This window comes from Pleurodeles waltl, chromosome 5 (genome assembly GCF_031143425.1).
Source record: "Pleurodeles waltl isolate 20211129_DDA chromosome 5, aPleWal1.hap1.20221129, whole genome shotgun sequence".
In the NCBI taxonomy this organism is placed as follows: domain Eukaryota; kingdom Metazoa; phylum Chordata; class Amphibia; order Caudata; family Salamandridae; genus Pleurodeles; species Pleurodeles waltl.
In genome coordinates this window covers 688,816,023-688,832,525 of record NC_090444.1, presented here as the reverse complement: position 1 = coordinate 688,832,525, position 16,503 = coordinate 688,816,023, and the positions used below count along the sequence as shown (strand labels likewise).

The window sequence follows — 16,503 nt, the reverse complement described above, 5'->3', positions numbered from 1 at the left end:
GCCTTGGCACCAGCCCTGTCTGCCTTGCTACTGTTTCCGCTGCGTTGCGCCAAAGTTGTCTCGTCCTGCAAGCTATAGTGCCTCCAAATGCCTGGGAGGACTGCATTGTCTTCAACAAAGACCCAGGACCTCCCGTGGAACAGCTGAGCTTCTTTCTTGCATCCTGCAGATACCCCAAGAGACCCAGGAGGACTCCGGACCACCAAAACGCCACACCGGAAAGTACCACTGCACTGTGCTGCCTAGCCTGAGCTGAAGTGGGCCAACGGTACCAGAGTGGTCCCCCCACCCTCCAGAGACAAAGCCCACCTTGGACTTGTCCACTTTGGACTCGCGGACCCTGCCTGCAGCTTCTGTTTGAAGGCCCTATCAACTGCAAGTGCTCCCGGTGACAAAAATCCGACACCTCAAGACACCTCTGCACCCGTCATCCCTGGCTTGTGGAGAAGAGGATGTAAGGTGTCTCCATATCCCTGAGCATCGTGAGAGTTGAGCCCCCTTGCTGGTTCAATCCGACAGGTCTCCCAGTTCAAACCTGCAGCCTCTTTTTAACTAGGTTGAGATCCCCATTGACTAACATCAGGCACCTGATGTTGAAAAGCACCTCTGCACCCGGCCGCCCCGGTACCGCCTGAGGTGACCTGTTGGTGCTGCCTTGGACCTTGCCCAATACTTCCCTTTAGTCCAGGAGATTGGACCTGTAAGTCTCTGTGAAGTGCCAGAATGCAGTACATGTTTTTCCACCACAGGATAACACTGGGCACTCGCAGCTGAAAAGCACCTCTGCACCCGGCTGCCCCAGTGCCGCCTGCGGTGACCTGTTGGTGTTGCCTTGGACCTCACTCCATATTTACCTTAAGTCCAGGTGAATGGGCCTGTAAGTCGCTGTACTATACCTGTAAGTAGTACTTGTTTTTCTTCCATAGAATAACATTGCTGCTTCTGAAAAATGCATTAAGTTTTGACTTTTGAAACCTGAAAGTATTTATTTTGCAGAACGTACTTACCTGGACGTATTGATTCTGGTGCCTACATTAATATAAAGATACTGGCTCCTCTTACTGAGTCATGTGTCTCATTTATTGATGGTGTGGCTAGGGTAAATGTCTAACACTACACTCTGATAAGCCTAAGGCTGTTCAAGCACCCTACCCCCTAATAGAGCACATAGGGATTGTCATAGCAAACCCCTGTCCACAAGTGAGGGAACCCCTGGACACTGCACAGTATATCTCATTGTGATATACTATATAAAGAGCGAGCTTCCTTCAGCTCCCCCCCCTCACTTGAAGGAATAAATCTTTCCCTTCCAGCCCACTGAAGTACTCACAACTTTGAATAACTATTCATCTCAGACATCTCACTTCCCTCTTTCCCCTTTCCCCTTGCTAGTTTAACACTGCACTGTACTGCTATCAAATTTGTGTCATGGTTGTGATATAGCAGGCTGACCTTGAGCTGCCCCGACTTTATCATCTCCTCTCCCAGAAAAGACCCCTTTTCTCACTTCTACATTGCCATGCAAGCTTAATGTTCTAGTTGCCCTGCTGGGAATGGTTTGTAGCTTGGCCGGATGATTGTTTTGTTACTGGCCATGATTTTTTATCTATGGGGGATGGATCCTATGAAGGGGCATCATCACTTTACTCTCTTCTTCAGGACCTGTCACTATCCCCCTCTTTACTGGATGCCCATGCCCCAGAACCTATAGGCCTTTACAATCCAGCCATTCATGACTGCCATTGGGAAATTGGGTAAATATACACTTGGCACATGGGGAACGGGTAGCACCTAAAAGTGGCACCATATCCAGGCGCATCTGGTCCAACAAGGTGCTAATATAGCCTTCCTCCAAGAAACTCACTTATGCTTCAAATACGGGTCAGTTGCTCTATAGAGCCCGTCTCTCTAACACCCTAGCCCACTGAGCTGATCTGGAATAGATAACAGGCGATGACATTAACACTGTCTTAGACACTGCCTTAGACCATTCACTACCCACCTTCCAGGTATCCCTACAATAAACAACGCTACAGCACTCCTGTACTGGGTCCATCACTGAGACCTCATCGATGCTGGTCGGGCACACTACCCACCAGTGAAAGATTATTATTTTTATTCACCCACCAACAAGCTTCAGGTTCGCCTAGACTGCCTGATTTGCACCGCAGTTCCGGTCTATGGATTACATAGGTAAACTGCTATCTGGTCATAACAACCTAGTTCTTCAGCTTGACTGGGGTATAATACCCACTCTGGAATCAACCAGGAGCATGCAGCCATCGTGGCTTTAGGATGAGGTGCTTTGTGAAGTCACTGTGTAATACTTCAAGACCAATTCCTGCTCGGCATCAGCTAGGTCGAATGAATGTAAAGCATACAATGTGGCTATACACAGGATCACCCTGCAATCCACAACAGGAGCACAGGCGTCTCTGGATATCGACTTATGCCAGAATGAGACAGCAATGTGAGACCTTGAAAAAAGACTGACCACAGACCTGAACTCTCTGACCAGCTAGCAAGCAAAAGACAACCATGCTGATCTTATAGAACTGCTCTGATGTCTGGACACTAAGGCTTATGCCGCTAGGACCTATGATAAGGTAGATAGATCAGTCAGACAATTAGCTCACCTAATTTGATTCCATGACACAATGCCCTCTCCATACACCTTGCACTGACAATTTGCGATCCCTAGAATTTACAAAAAGTGACATCAATGTGGCATTTGTGCACCACTATCAATGCTTATACAAGACAGCGCCCCCGTTTAGCCTACCAGCCTTACACCAATTCTTAAAAGGCCTTACAATTCCCTGCATCCCTCTGGGCAAAACTGCATAGTTGGAGTCTCCAATTGTGGTTCAGGAAATCCAATTGCCAAGCAAGCCCTGACCAGTGGGAAGACACCTGGGCTAGACAACCTTACTGTGGAATTTTACTCTGCCTATGAAATTTTACTCTGCCTATGAGCCTCTCCTAGTGCCTCACTTGGAAACACTGTTTCCAAAAGCCCTGCACATGGACGCCCTCCCACAGCGAGAGAAGCCATTGTGACATCTTTATCACAGCCTAAACGCAATCCCACTAATTTGACCTCCTACCGACTATTACCTATTCTGTAACACAGATTACAAGATTCTAAGTAAAAATGCTGGCTGATCACCTCCGCTCCAATATCATAATGCTTATCCATCCCGACCACAACGTATTTGTGCCCAGAAGTAACACCTCCCTTTATATACATCTATATTACATTATGGAGGAGGTTTCACACATGTGGCCAGAACCTGAGTGCATCTCAATTGATTTAGAGCAGGCATTCGACACGCAGATCTGGGGCTATATTCTAGCAGTTTTAAAATGCTATGGTCTGGGCCCCTGTATACTGCAATGGGTTTAGTTGTTATATACATTCCCCTCTGCTAAGATCAAGACATACTGACAAATTTCTGGATCATATACTGAGTCTCGTGGCACTAGGTCGGGTTGTCCTCTCTTCCCCGCAGATTGTTCTGGAACTGGAACGCCTAGCAATCAAACTACACTTAAAGAGTGTAAACTGGCGAATACTACTATGTGACACCTACAAGGCTGTCTCCCTATACATTGACGATATGCTAATATACTTACGTTCCTTTAACAATGAACTTGAACCCCTAAGGTAAGTGCTGAACTCCTTTTATGCACTATCAGAGAACAAGGTAAATCCAACAAAAAAACATTAATTTTCCCAAGTGGTCTCTCTGAATTGTCCCCTTTTCCAGGTGAGCCAGCCCACCTGATCCACATGCTTTGGATTTGTGGGAAACTTGATAGCTTATGTTCTGAAATATTCTCTTCACTGACCCAGCTCATGGAGCGACCAGTTAACCTCTGTGTCGGCCCTTCTGGACAGCTTCCCCAGGCCTGAAGCGGCCAAACCTACCATACGATTTATAGACCTTGTCCCCCTCTTGGCACGCCGGGCCATCACTCAGCGTTGGAAATCCACAACACTTCCCTACCTGTCATCTTGGCATAATGACCTCCAGGACTGGGCGCAGGCAGAAGGCACCTCCTTGCTTACAGAAGAGAATCGAGAATGCCATACCTCTCTGTGGCTTATGCTGGTCAATTAAATAGCTCGTGTTGGTCTGAAAAAGGCACTGATGATGAGCAGGGTCCTGAATCCCATCTAACAGCCAATTCAACGTCACTTTGCTGCAGTTTTGGTGTAGCAAGTGCAAAATCAGATGGGCAACAGTTAGTTATCTTTATGGGGTGAGAACTTCAATACTCATTTATTATAGGTTATAAGAGAAAATCATACTAAGCCTGCCCTCTTATTTGGCCCTCTGTAGTGGGCACTGATAGCCTATTCCCAGCTAATTAGGATTTGTTTGGGGCAGGCAGATGGGGACAGAGTACACCTGGGAGGAGAACTACATCCTATCCCAAATAAATTGTGTGCCCCCCATCCAACTAACACCGAGCACCGTCCCGGAAATAATTCTTCACATAGTGATTATATCTTTCAACAAAGAATTTGGTTAAACTGGAGTTTTAAAATCAGCATTTTACTTGCTTCCAAAAACGCAATTATTGAAGAAATTTGAAGGCTGCTTGCAATAAGTGTTGATGTAAGGGGATATATTCACACACAAAAGGTAATTTGTTTAAAAGCACTTCATTGTTAAACAAATCAATGCCTCACATTGTTCCATTGTGAAACATTTCTGCCTTAAAGGCTCTGTCCATGCCCAACTCACTTGTGTTTTGAGATTAAATGAAATATTTATTGTAGTTTGTCGTCCCCGAGCTTAAAGCTTAAAATGTATGTCTTGTGTATCTTCCCCCTAGATAGCCAGCTTCCTAAATTCGGGAGTATGGCAGATGCATCTAAAAATAGAAACAAAAAAATAAAACCCGTACCCACAACTCATTGGGGGCGCATGAACACCTCTAGCACACAACGGACTTCCTGCAACCTAACATTGCAGTTATCTACGTTTATGAGTTTATCTGTTTATGTGCTTTCCTGCCTAATTCTAGCAAATTTGAGAAAAATATGCAACAAATTGGGCAAAAAAGTGAACGAGGCAAGCTTTTTCTATGATTACGAAAGTTGCATGTTATGTTGATTAACTATTGATTAAGTTACGGTTCACTCGTGGTAGAATGCAGAGCCATTTGAAAAGTGGAATAGAAAGACAAAAACATTTAAGGGTATTCTCAACAGTGATACTGAGTGTTAATTTATCCCCATACTCGTGCTCTGCGACAGAGGTTCTACTTCTATGTCTTTATTAGATGATTAACATATATAAAGTACCCAGCAGGCCAACATTGTTAAATTCACCCTTCAGATATTTGTCTTACCCCTTTGACTAATCTGTGCATTATGAGGAAACCTCTCAGCCCATCTAAGGCAGTTATTTTTTGGCTTGTCCCTTAGAGGGAGGTGGGGCTCAGAGACAAAACAGTATGATGCAGGCAAGGCCTTGCAATTATAAACAAATAGGTTAGTTTTTTCATTTAGAATTTAACCAGCATACAATGTAATGTGTCTTGCCCACCACATCTGCCCTGATATCTGAATATGGCAGCTAATGTTAGACCTTGCATACGTGCAAAGTGAACCTGATCTCTGCTAAAGGGAATGGAGCAAAATCATAAACGTATGAATGTAAAATAAGGAGCACCTTGGTCGTTAAGATCATGAAAAACTAACCAGCTTACTTTAAGGTAATAAAATATATTTTATAGAACGTAAAACATTTAATGAAAACATACCACACAGCTTAGTGCACAATTTAAGCAAATCAATCCACGCAGAGACTAAGCAAGCGCCGATGGCTAACAATACTCTACTGTGAGTTAGGCAATGGAAATATTTCAGGTTTTCTATAATGGACCATCTACAATTATGGTTTCCTCCTCCCCCTGTATCAATGCAATGAGTAAGCAAATCATCAAGTTCATCCCAAAGCAGAAAAACGTGATGCATAACTCACTCATCAAGGCAGTACAAAAACACAAACAAACAAAAGGGAGGCAAAATAATGGCATGCCAATTGCACACAGTAATAGATTTCAGAGAAGAAGCATTTTCCTACATCCCATTGAGTAATTAGAAAACAAAATATATTTCTTAGCAAGATTAGAGCTGTACAATATGCACAGGTTGGGGAGCGAAAAACAAAAGTAGGAAGTAAAAATACACAAAGGCAGACATGGACCACAAGAAGGGTCAATGGGCAGGGGAATGAAAGAGAACAGTAGGCACAAGAAGCTATTTGAAGACAAGAAACTGTTGACATAACATACATGACAATACTGAGAGTTGATGGGAAGGTAAGGATGCCTCCATGCACAAGAAATCTGTTGAGGCAGTACTAGTTACCAACACACAGGTCCCTGACAAATCTGCCAGATTAGTGTACCAAACGTTTTTAATGATGTTTATTATATATGACAAACACTCAAACATATCATTTCAACTGAACATGGCTGTCCCGAAACATGGCAAATATACATACACTCTCAGGCATCATGGGATGTCAACAAGATTACCACTGTGCCTCAAAAAGGAACTGGCCAATCACCAAGGCAATCCGCAAAGTTGTTACTATGAACATCCTACAAGATAAAGCTGCACACCAGTACAGCAGTCTTCCATCACCCAGAAGTTCCAAAATTCCTATGGAGTGGGATAAACCACAGTCCATACAATATTCTACACTGAAAACAGCCGCGAGTCTAAGGGGGCGAGGGGTGAGAGGTAATCTGTTGGGAGGGGACTGTAAATATTGTATGCAGGTTTGCTAATCCACCATATCTTCTTGCTAGTCGTTCATCATGATGTGTCATTTTGATGAAGTATACATTTATACATTCTCTACCATTGCCTATTTCATTAAAGAGCAGTAATAGTTATAGTAGATGCACCCTAGCTTGCGGTTGAATTCAAAATAATTCTTAAGGGCATTTTATTTTACCTCATTTTTCATCATGCGCCAAACATTTAGGACGATCCGCCCAACCACATTGATTTCACTCATAGTGTCAGCACCATATTCATCCTTTTCTGCAGCAAAGCGGTTCTCTTTGTTATCTTCTACAGTATAAAAAAAAAAAAAAAAAAAAAAAAACGACATAAAATTAATTTCCAAGCCGTATATAAATAAATAAATAAATAAATAAATACATATTTAGTTTAAGTTATATTTACCCTGATACAATAAACAGAATTTTGTTTACGTAAAAACAAATTGGTTCATTGATAAGGGTAGTACAACCATATAAATGTAAAGTTCTGTGGTTACAGTGGTCCCTTTACTCCAACTAAGTGAAGCAACAGATAAAACAGCACATCGAACTGCTGTTAGCCTGTGGTGTCACATCGGACACTGACTTTATGAAGTTATGAGCAGGGCAGCGGTGCAAATCTCAACTTCATGAATACCTTACATTCTAGTTTTTTATATAACAATCTTGGCAATTATTTAGGTTTTTTAACTGATTTGCCTCGTGGTTTTTGTTTTAGTAGCGCAAGCAGTTAAAGATGCAATGCAGCTATTTTACATAATCCCCAGACTGTACCAGGCACACCTATTAAAACTATCTGCTTAACTTACTTGGTTCCTGGGGCGTAGCCAAGATGGAGGCCAGGAGGATCACTCTTTTCTGAGCTCTGGCAAACCGCCCCTGTGAAAGATATTCTGAAAAGCCCTCCTTCTGGAGTCTTAGGCTTGATACGCATGCTAGGCAGCCGGCATAGGTGGGTTCACAAAATAGAAGCACAGCATCCACACACCACAACATCTTTCATCTCTCCAAGAAACCTCTGCACTTGAGGTGGGGAGCGACAAGCCTGCACCGACTTGTGATCGTCCAGCTCTAACATGAACTGCCTGGGGCCCTTGTGACAAAAGGGGGACATAGCCGGAGAGTGGGAGGCCCTCTCAAAAGCGTTCTGCCCCTTCTTCACTTCTTTCATTTGTGGACTGGCTTGCAGGAGGCACAACAGGCCTGTGCAGCGCACAAAATAGGAAGCCCCAGCAAGTGGAGGTGATGCCTTCAGATTCTCTTACGATCACACTGGATGGAGAAAAGGAACATCTGCCATTGTCCTCACTCATTGTAACCAAGCAGTAAACACAAGAGATCCGTAGTCACTAATTGGGCAGTCAAGTGGGTCCTGCTGCATGATTTGGCCTACCAGGTGGTGGGCTACATCTCCTTGGGGAAGCTGGGAAAGAAACAGGACTACCAATCAATATAGCCAAATGCATCGTCACTACACCGGACATTGTCGAGGGACAACATGTTGAAACCCAAAGGGAGCATGCCTCCTCAGGTTGGTGGAGCTAGTGACTATCCAGTGATCACATTTGACCCAGGCACTCTCAATGTGATAGGAGTGGAAGCGACCTCACGGGACCATACAGGGAAATTCAGTTAATTCTTGCTGCCATTCTACAAATGTAACTTGTCTGGAGCCCAAACTAGACGCACTCAAGATCAACACAGAGCTCATACGAGCGGACCATACAAAACAGAAGGAAAGGGTGGACGAGGCAGAATCCACTATGGCCACTCTCCTACCCACAGTTAAAGATGCACAGTCACATATCCAGGCTCTGCAAAAGGAGGAGAGAGACTAGATGACGCGGAAGGCCACTCCTGTCGTAATAACATTTGCATAGTTGGCCAGCCTAAACCAGTCAAAGGCCCCAGCATGGAGCTCTTCCTGGTTGGTCGACAAGGTCCTGGGGGAAACAATCCACCCTCTCAGCAGAAATGGCACACAGGGTGCCGGATTGTCCTCCACCCCCAGAAGCACCACCCAAGCAAGTGGGGGCCCAACTTTTTAACACAAAAATGTAACTATTGGGAAAGAAATCACATTTTGCTAGTGACCAGGGCATGCAGCCCCCTGGCTAGTTGACAATGTCAAGACTGCTATCTACTCGGACTACATGTTCAAGTTCCAAAGGAGGAGAGAATCCTGAACAGGATAAAGCAATGCCTCAGGGACCCCAACATTCACTACGCATTACTGTTCCCAGACAAACTGATGATTATACACCACGATGCCACCAAGCTCTTCTTTCCTCCAGATGAGGCATGAACATGGTTGGAATGCATAGTGAAGGCAGTCCTGGAAGATAGAAGTGATGGCACTGAGGGCATGGTGCTGGAGATGGAACAGAACACAAAATGCCCTGCCCAGGAAGCAGACCGACAGAGAACAAGCAAGGGCAGTCGCAGAAGTAGAGCACTGCCCTGGCGCTACCCCACAATTGCCAGACAGGCAATATGTGGCAGCTTCCACGGCGTATAGCCCTGGCTTTGCAGATGAAGATCTGATCTTAGTAGACTTGGTGCTGCATGGAGGCCCAGAATTAACACAGTTGACAGAGTCCTATAGCTTACAGGTCAGTTGTTGGCATGCAACTCACCAACCAGTGCCTAGACACTCATTGCTGGGGTGGACTCAGTTGCTTATGTCTCCCTACGCCCTCTCCCCCCTAACTATGGGAAATCACAGACAGAAACACCACAGCGCACATGGACGAACACCCGTTTCCAAGAAAATGGAAGGGGGATTTGGGACAAGTATTGACAGATACCAAATATGAACACTACCTCTCTATTGTTAAGGGAGTCTCCCACAACGTGTGCCTACGATATATTCAAATTAATTACCTGTACAGCATATACTTGACCCCGGCACTTCTCACAATGATGTACCCAGAAGTCTCTTACGCTTCCCCAGGATGCACAGAAACAGATGCAGATTTTTATCATATATTGTAGCTCTGCTCACATATTATGGGATATTGGGCTGAGGTGTATATTGGGCTCTGGCAGGCAAAGAGTGGTAATCTCCAAACAGCACATGCCCCTAGATGCAGGGAAACTCGAAGCCCAAACTTATTATTATCTGGCAGTGCAACTACAATGGCACATGCGGTGGCTAAGAGGGGGCAGTCTGCAAGAACTAAGGAACTGGTTTTCTCCCCCCCCCACGATAAACTCTTTCTTGGAGGAGCTGCTGGGCTCCACACAGGTGGTGTTGCTAACTGGAGGGAATGTCTTCATACAGGTGGCCGCAGGGTGCTGGAGGAAAGGAGTGAATAGTAAAAATGGACAGGTTCCATTTGCACCTGAACTATCCCTGTGGTAACCATGGAGCTGCAGAGACCTATGCAGCCTGTAAGATGTTCAATCCTGGACAGACGCAGGCCTCCAGAAATAGAGGGGGGGGGGGGGGTTTGAGGGTGGACTGAAGCACCCATTTGACGACCTAATGAGAGAGGAAGGGATCCCACCAGGTAGCTTCCTTCTGCAGTCCTCTATAGCACGCCAATTAATCATGCTTTGGAACTAAACACCTGATGTGCCTAACACTGCCAAAGTATTCCAAATCCTATTGACACATGGTAGGGCTTGCAAAGAGGTGACATGCCTATATGGAGTAGTGCCGGAATCACAGAAGCCAGATTTGACAATACTAAAAAGAAAATGGAAGGGGGATTTGGGACAAGTATTGACAGATACCAAATATGAACATTACCTCTCTATTGTTAAGGGAGTCTCCCACAACGTGTGCCTACAATATATTCAAATTAATTACCTGTACAGCATATACTTGACCCCGGCACTTCTCACAATGATGTACCCAGAAGTCTCTTACACTTCTCCAGGATGCACAGAAACAGATGCAGATTTTTATCATATATTGTAGCTCTGCTCACGTATTATGGGATATTGGGCAGAGGTGTCAACAAGAATGTCTGAGATCATGGGCAGACAGATCATGGTAAACCCAGCGCACTACCTGCTAGAACTCGTGAAGGTTACCAAAGCCACGAAAAGCATGCACACTTTCTGGTCCTCACTTTAGCAAAAAGACGTATAGCTATGGCTTGGAAGTCCTCTTCACCTCCCTGAATTGCCAAGAAGGATGTAAAAAAAGTGATATATACGGAACTTGACACCTTATCGAAGTACCCAGCCCTCAAAAGAAGCCCAGCAACAACACTACATTGGGAGGGGTTCTTAAGGGAGGGAGAAGCCAAAACTGATGGGAGGCCACCCTGAAAACAACGCTAGCCCCCCTACATACACATTCAAAGTTTTGATACCACCAGCCACATACATTATATATGGGCCTAGGACAGGCCTCTAAATTCATTTCAAATATATGATGAGGGTTGCTAGTGCTATTGTAGTGTTGTTTCCCCCGCCCCCACTCCTCCTCCCTGCTGCATCATGACATTTGAAGACATGCTGACCCTAACACTGGATGCACCAAGTAGCCCAATGTACACTTTTTCAGGTGTTCAGTTTTGGTTCTATTTGTAGTTTATTTTCCTTCTGTCCTAACCAGTGTCTTATTTTAACTGTGGTAGAGGATGACCAGTGGTAATGTAGCATGAGTGAGATAATTCCTTCATGTATAATTTATTGTTCCGAAAACATTAAAGACATATTGGGGAAAAATAACTCACTTGGTTTCCAAAACACTAGGTTTCAACTAGTTCACACCTGAGAATAGATTGGTCAGTGGAACTAGATCTTTTCTGAAATGAGAAGTGGGCAAGTTAGACAAGACCAGATTTGAGGTAGAAGGCACCAATGTGGCCTGCAGAGATATGTGCTGACACAAGTCAAACATTTTAGAAGCAAGATTGGTAAACAGGAACTATCTGGCAAACTAATGCTTTCTTGCAGGGTTTTATATGGTTAGTCTTTTTAAGAGGTGGGAAGTGGTGGATCCAGCAAGACATTTGCATTCACTGAACTCCAGTAGGTAAAGCTTAGGTCACAACATGCTAAGACAACCTGAATCCTGCCTAGTTACCAAGAAACACTACATACTTAGGTGGGCTGAAGCCAGAGTTTGCATTTCTTTTTATGAACAAGCCTAAATAGTCTACGTAAGCAGATGCTTGATCATTTAAGTTGGGTGTGGGAGTTTGTAGGCGAACATGTTTTTTTAGCTCACTGTGCATCATATGAACAAAAGATGAATGCTCTAAGGACTACATTAGGCTGTGTAGTCTCCTTCCTTTAGGGAAATAGTATGTGGCATGCTGAGAACCAGATGTGATGCAGTGATTTTAGATCCAGTAATAATGATTACCGCAGATTGCTGTGGACACCATTCCATTATTTTGCCAGAACTGAGGGGATGGCAACGCTTGCAACCTGAAAAATGTTATGCGCCTTAAAACAGATCTTCCCTTGTGAAAATCAAATAAAAGTGGATTTGATTGGAATCGTTTAAGGTATTGGCTTTTGACCTTGAAAAAAGGTGGCAGTTAGGAGGATGGTCTGTGTAAAAATGCTGGTAACAGCTGAACTGGGAGGTGAAGCATTTTCGATGAACTGTAATATTACTTTATTAAATAAATAATTTTAACAAGAGTTCACTGTGGCATGAAAGCAGTTTCCGATGTAAACCTCATCACTTACAAGCAGTGTCAAATTTCCATAACCTTGCCGCTCCTACAACAATTAAATAATGTAATATTTTGTACATCTTTAGTTAGAGGAATTCATAATTTCTTTCTACATTGTCCAAAATGATCTTAAAGGTTCTCTCAAATGCTCTGGTACTGTTATTGCAAAGATTAGGTTTTGTTTGATCATAGAGGATCCTATAGACTACTAATTTGCTGCATGAAAACTTATCACTATGCAGCCAACTATATTTGATGATTTTGTTTAACTATATCACACCCACAACTTGACCAAGTGCTTTAGAGGGAGGCAGTTTGATCACTGCTGAGTCATGTAGCCAGAACAGTGTATTCTCAATGCATTATCTTTAGAGACTGTTAAGTAATAAGTCCACAGTAAAAGCTTCCACAGATTTATTTGGAACTGCACGATACATGACTGGACAATCCGGCATCTCAATTCAGTATACCCCAGAGTTCCAAACAGAATCTACATAATCAAGGTAAGACATAGAAATAAAAGGCCCAGTACTAGAATGTAACACATCTCCCTCCCCAAGAGAAGAAAGAAAAGGAAAAGACCAAACAATGCAAAAAGGAAAAAAAGAAACAAATGGAAAACTACAACAATAATGTACATATATTGCACTTGGAAATACGAAACCAAAATATAACAGACAATTTGGAAATACACTCAAATTAAGAGTAACTTTTGCTTTTAGCCACTCTCCTAACATTCCACACTCTTCCATCACCCAAGACACAATAAATCTCCTTCCTTCACACATTTGCAAGTGGAAGAGTGTTTTCTAAATGTGTTTACAAAGTTTCTTGACAGATCACACTACCTCTACATGAAAATAAATGTAATCACGCTTTATTATTTGTTTATACAGTTAAACAGATATGGATTCAGCTGTTGCTGGCTCTCTTCTATCTTGACCAAGGATGTTTGGGAACATAGGAAGATACTGGCTCTTCCTTCGTGATGGGTAAAGTGTGTCAAGGAACAAAAAAGCCTGTAATTGTTCTTCCTCCAGCTGTAGCCAACAATTTTCAGCAGCTCTTTTAACTGCACTGCACACTCCAATGTCATCTACTGGTGAAGGCACTGAAAGGTAGGCTTAAAAACCCTCTTTCTGGAAAATCTGTGTCGAGATCTTGCCAGTTACTCTCTGTGCTGGAATTCTTGATAAACAACCTGCTCATATATTTCCTCTTCTACAAGGATTTCATGCTTGTCATCTTGAAGTTCCAGTATAGTTGGTGGCTGTAGTTCCATCTGCTCCTCCTCCTGAGTATTTCCTTTTACCAACCTCGCAGGGATCTAAATTATTTTTTGGACTTTTGTTTAGAACTCTTTTGTAAGATTACCGCAATTTCAGCCTAGAGAGAGAACTTTTTCCATTCAACTGCAAGTGCTGTTTGCTAGGCATTGAGGGTGGGCAGCAATTTATGCTTCGGGGGTCAGTGTAGCTTGCCTGGATTTATTTTCTGTCTTCTTCACCTCTTGGAATGGATCCTATATTCGAGGTATGTCCTCCAAAGGTTGCCTTGAGCTGGGACCCGATATGTTTTTGTTTTGACCTCCCTATGTTTGTTGAGTTTTTCGGTATCAAGCGGGTCTTGGGGGCCTTCAAGTCTGAATGTTTAGGATATTCCCATTGTTTTTGTGCTTTCACCTGCACATGTCTGTTGAGCTCCCCCTCCTTTGGCATCTTCCTTGGTAGTTCTTCGCCATGAAGCTCAACATCTCACACAACGCAAGAACCCGCTCAAAGTGCTACTTCTGTTTTCTCAATGTTGTCATCAGTTAGACTGACGTCTCTGAGCTAAAGTTGGCCTTTTCTGTGAGATCACAGAGTAATGTGCCCACCCTCCTCATCCCATTCACAGCTGCATCAAGATTTGCAGGCCTTTTTTTACACTTGAGAAAATGCAAGAAAGAGAACTTATTTTCTTGCAAGTATGGTTTGGTAGCTTGAAAATCATCTAAATTCACTTGCTGTATATAATTCCACAATGTAGTGGTGTGGAAGTATACCTTTTTTTATTGTCGCTGTCGACTTGGGTGGATTCATATCACTCTCTACAATATCAATCATGGTCCCACAATGTCTCAATATTTGACTTCCAATTTGGATTCCTTTTTCTATCATTAGCTTCTGAGTTGTGATCGAGAGCTCAATAAGAAAGACACATTTTTCAATTAAACTTCAATGGCAATGCCTAAGGTCGAGTACAGCTGGAATCTGAGAACGTTGCGGGAACCAGCAGATAGGTTTTACAGCACTTTTAAAACTTCTCTGCATCGTCCATTTGGCCCTGCATAGAAACGTGCAGATTTTTATGGCAGATATGTTCAGCAGTTAAAGATCTGTGGCCCAAAAATATGACCTTCGTGGCAATCCCCAACCTTAAGATTGCAAGACAGAGTGGGTGTGTCTCAAGGGCACATAATTGGATAGTAGGTGACCGCTTAAACGTAGGTTACAGCATGACTTTCTTAGACTTCTAGGTTACTTTCTCCTTGGTGATTACAGAATAAGGTAGTTACTCTGCTTTTAACACCAACACTTCCCAAGAAGGTATCAGTTGCACCAGATGAGCTTTTTTGTAAGTCAAAGGGTATGGCCTTAGCATTGAAGAAAATTGTACTTCTGATTATACGTTCAACCAATTACATTACAACTAGACCAGAAACCTACACCACATTAATGCAGCAAGCCATGGAAAGCCAATAGAGGCTTTAGCCAATACAAAAACAAGAAGCTCCCGATAGTTTCTGCAAATCATAAACTTGATTGAGACAAAAGCATCCTGGACCAACCATTAAAAAAGATCCCAGAGAACTGTTTTCAAACTATGACTAATACACATATATCGTATTCACAATGCAGGCAACTAAAGTCCTTGCTACTTCTTACAGTCTAAGATCAGAGTTCATCAAAAACCCACCTTATTCATGAAAATAAGTTAACAGTCACAACTGTGACCTGCTTCTTTTGACTACCAATACTGAAGTAAATATGAAGCTTTGCATCATTGTATCGGCTGCATTGCGTGACGGTTCTGCACTTGACTACACAAAATGCTTATTTCCAGGAGTTCCTGCGAGCAGAATGGGAGTACTGTGCCATATTCAGAAACAGAAAACCCAACAAGTGTCTTGATGTAGAAGCTGTAATCCAATCTCACCTTTCAATAGGAATTACGCTGGCTGCAGAGTGTTGCACAACCTAGATTTAAAGTGCAAAACCCATGAATTGTCATGTGCAATGTAACAAGTCCCTTACAGCGCAAGGAAAGATTTTAGCAATACACCACACAGGATGCACTATCATCCAATTCAGGTTATTGCCAAAACAGATGTAAATAGAATGGATGTAGAGTTCTTGATGCCAGGTTCCAATATTTGGAAAAACATACCCTATTAACATGTGGTTAGTAAGGAATTTTAGTGAGTTACATACAAATTTGATATGTGTGTAAATAAAGGACACAGGATTGAATCGTAACAAGAACGGCTACATTTTTTAATCTACTGAGAACCAATGTTTAAACTAATAGCAACAATTTTTTTTATACATATTGCAAACATGTAGGAAGTGCTATATCAAAGTTTTCAAATCACTGAGCAAGATACATAGCCCAAATTGGTATTATGGAAACAAAATCTGATTACATGATTGCCTTTCTATGTATGTGCATCTCTTTGTGCTTGAAGTATTGTTTCTATGATTGCCAAGTTTCGAAAGGCCAATCGTGATGTTAGACGCTTCAATATTTTATTACACAAACCAGAGTGAATTTAGTTAACCTTTGGAAATATTCATTAACAAAAGCTGAGGGCCAGCACATATTTTGAAGTACTTTTAAGCAGCACCTCTCAGCCCCTTTGCTCGGGGTGCCAAGATATAAGAGAATGAGTGGAAAAGCCAGCATTTAGGGACAAGCTAGTATTCAAACTTAATATAAACTGCAATTAGGCTACAGAATGATCTTATGGATATGACTAACATTCACATAAAAATGAGGCCCTAAG

At 42.9% G+C, this 16,503-nt stretch overlaps 1 protein-coding gene across 4 annotated transcripts in view; it reads right to left on the bottom strand.

Moving 5' to 3' along the window:
- Positions 1 to 16,503, bottom strand: part of REV3L (REV3 like, DNA directed polymerase zeta catalytic subunit) — a 948,974-nt gene that overhangs the window by 228,756 nt on the left and 703,715 nt on the right. For all 4 annotated transcript variants that reach the window (XM_069234598.1, XM_069234599.1, XM_069234600.1 and 1 more), the window contains exon 20: positions 6,984 to 7,102. In XM_069234598.1, the coding sequence (XP_069090699.1) occupies positions 6,984 to 7,102 (119 nt within the window). The remainder of the gene's footprint in view (positions 1 to 6,983; positions 7,103 to 16,503) is intronic.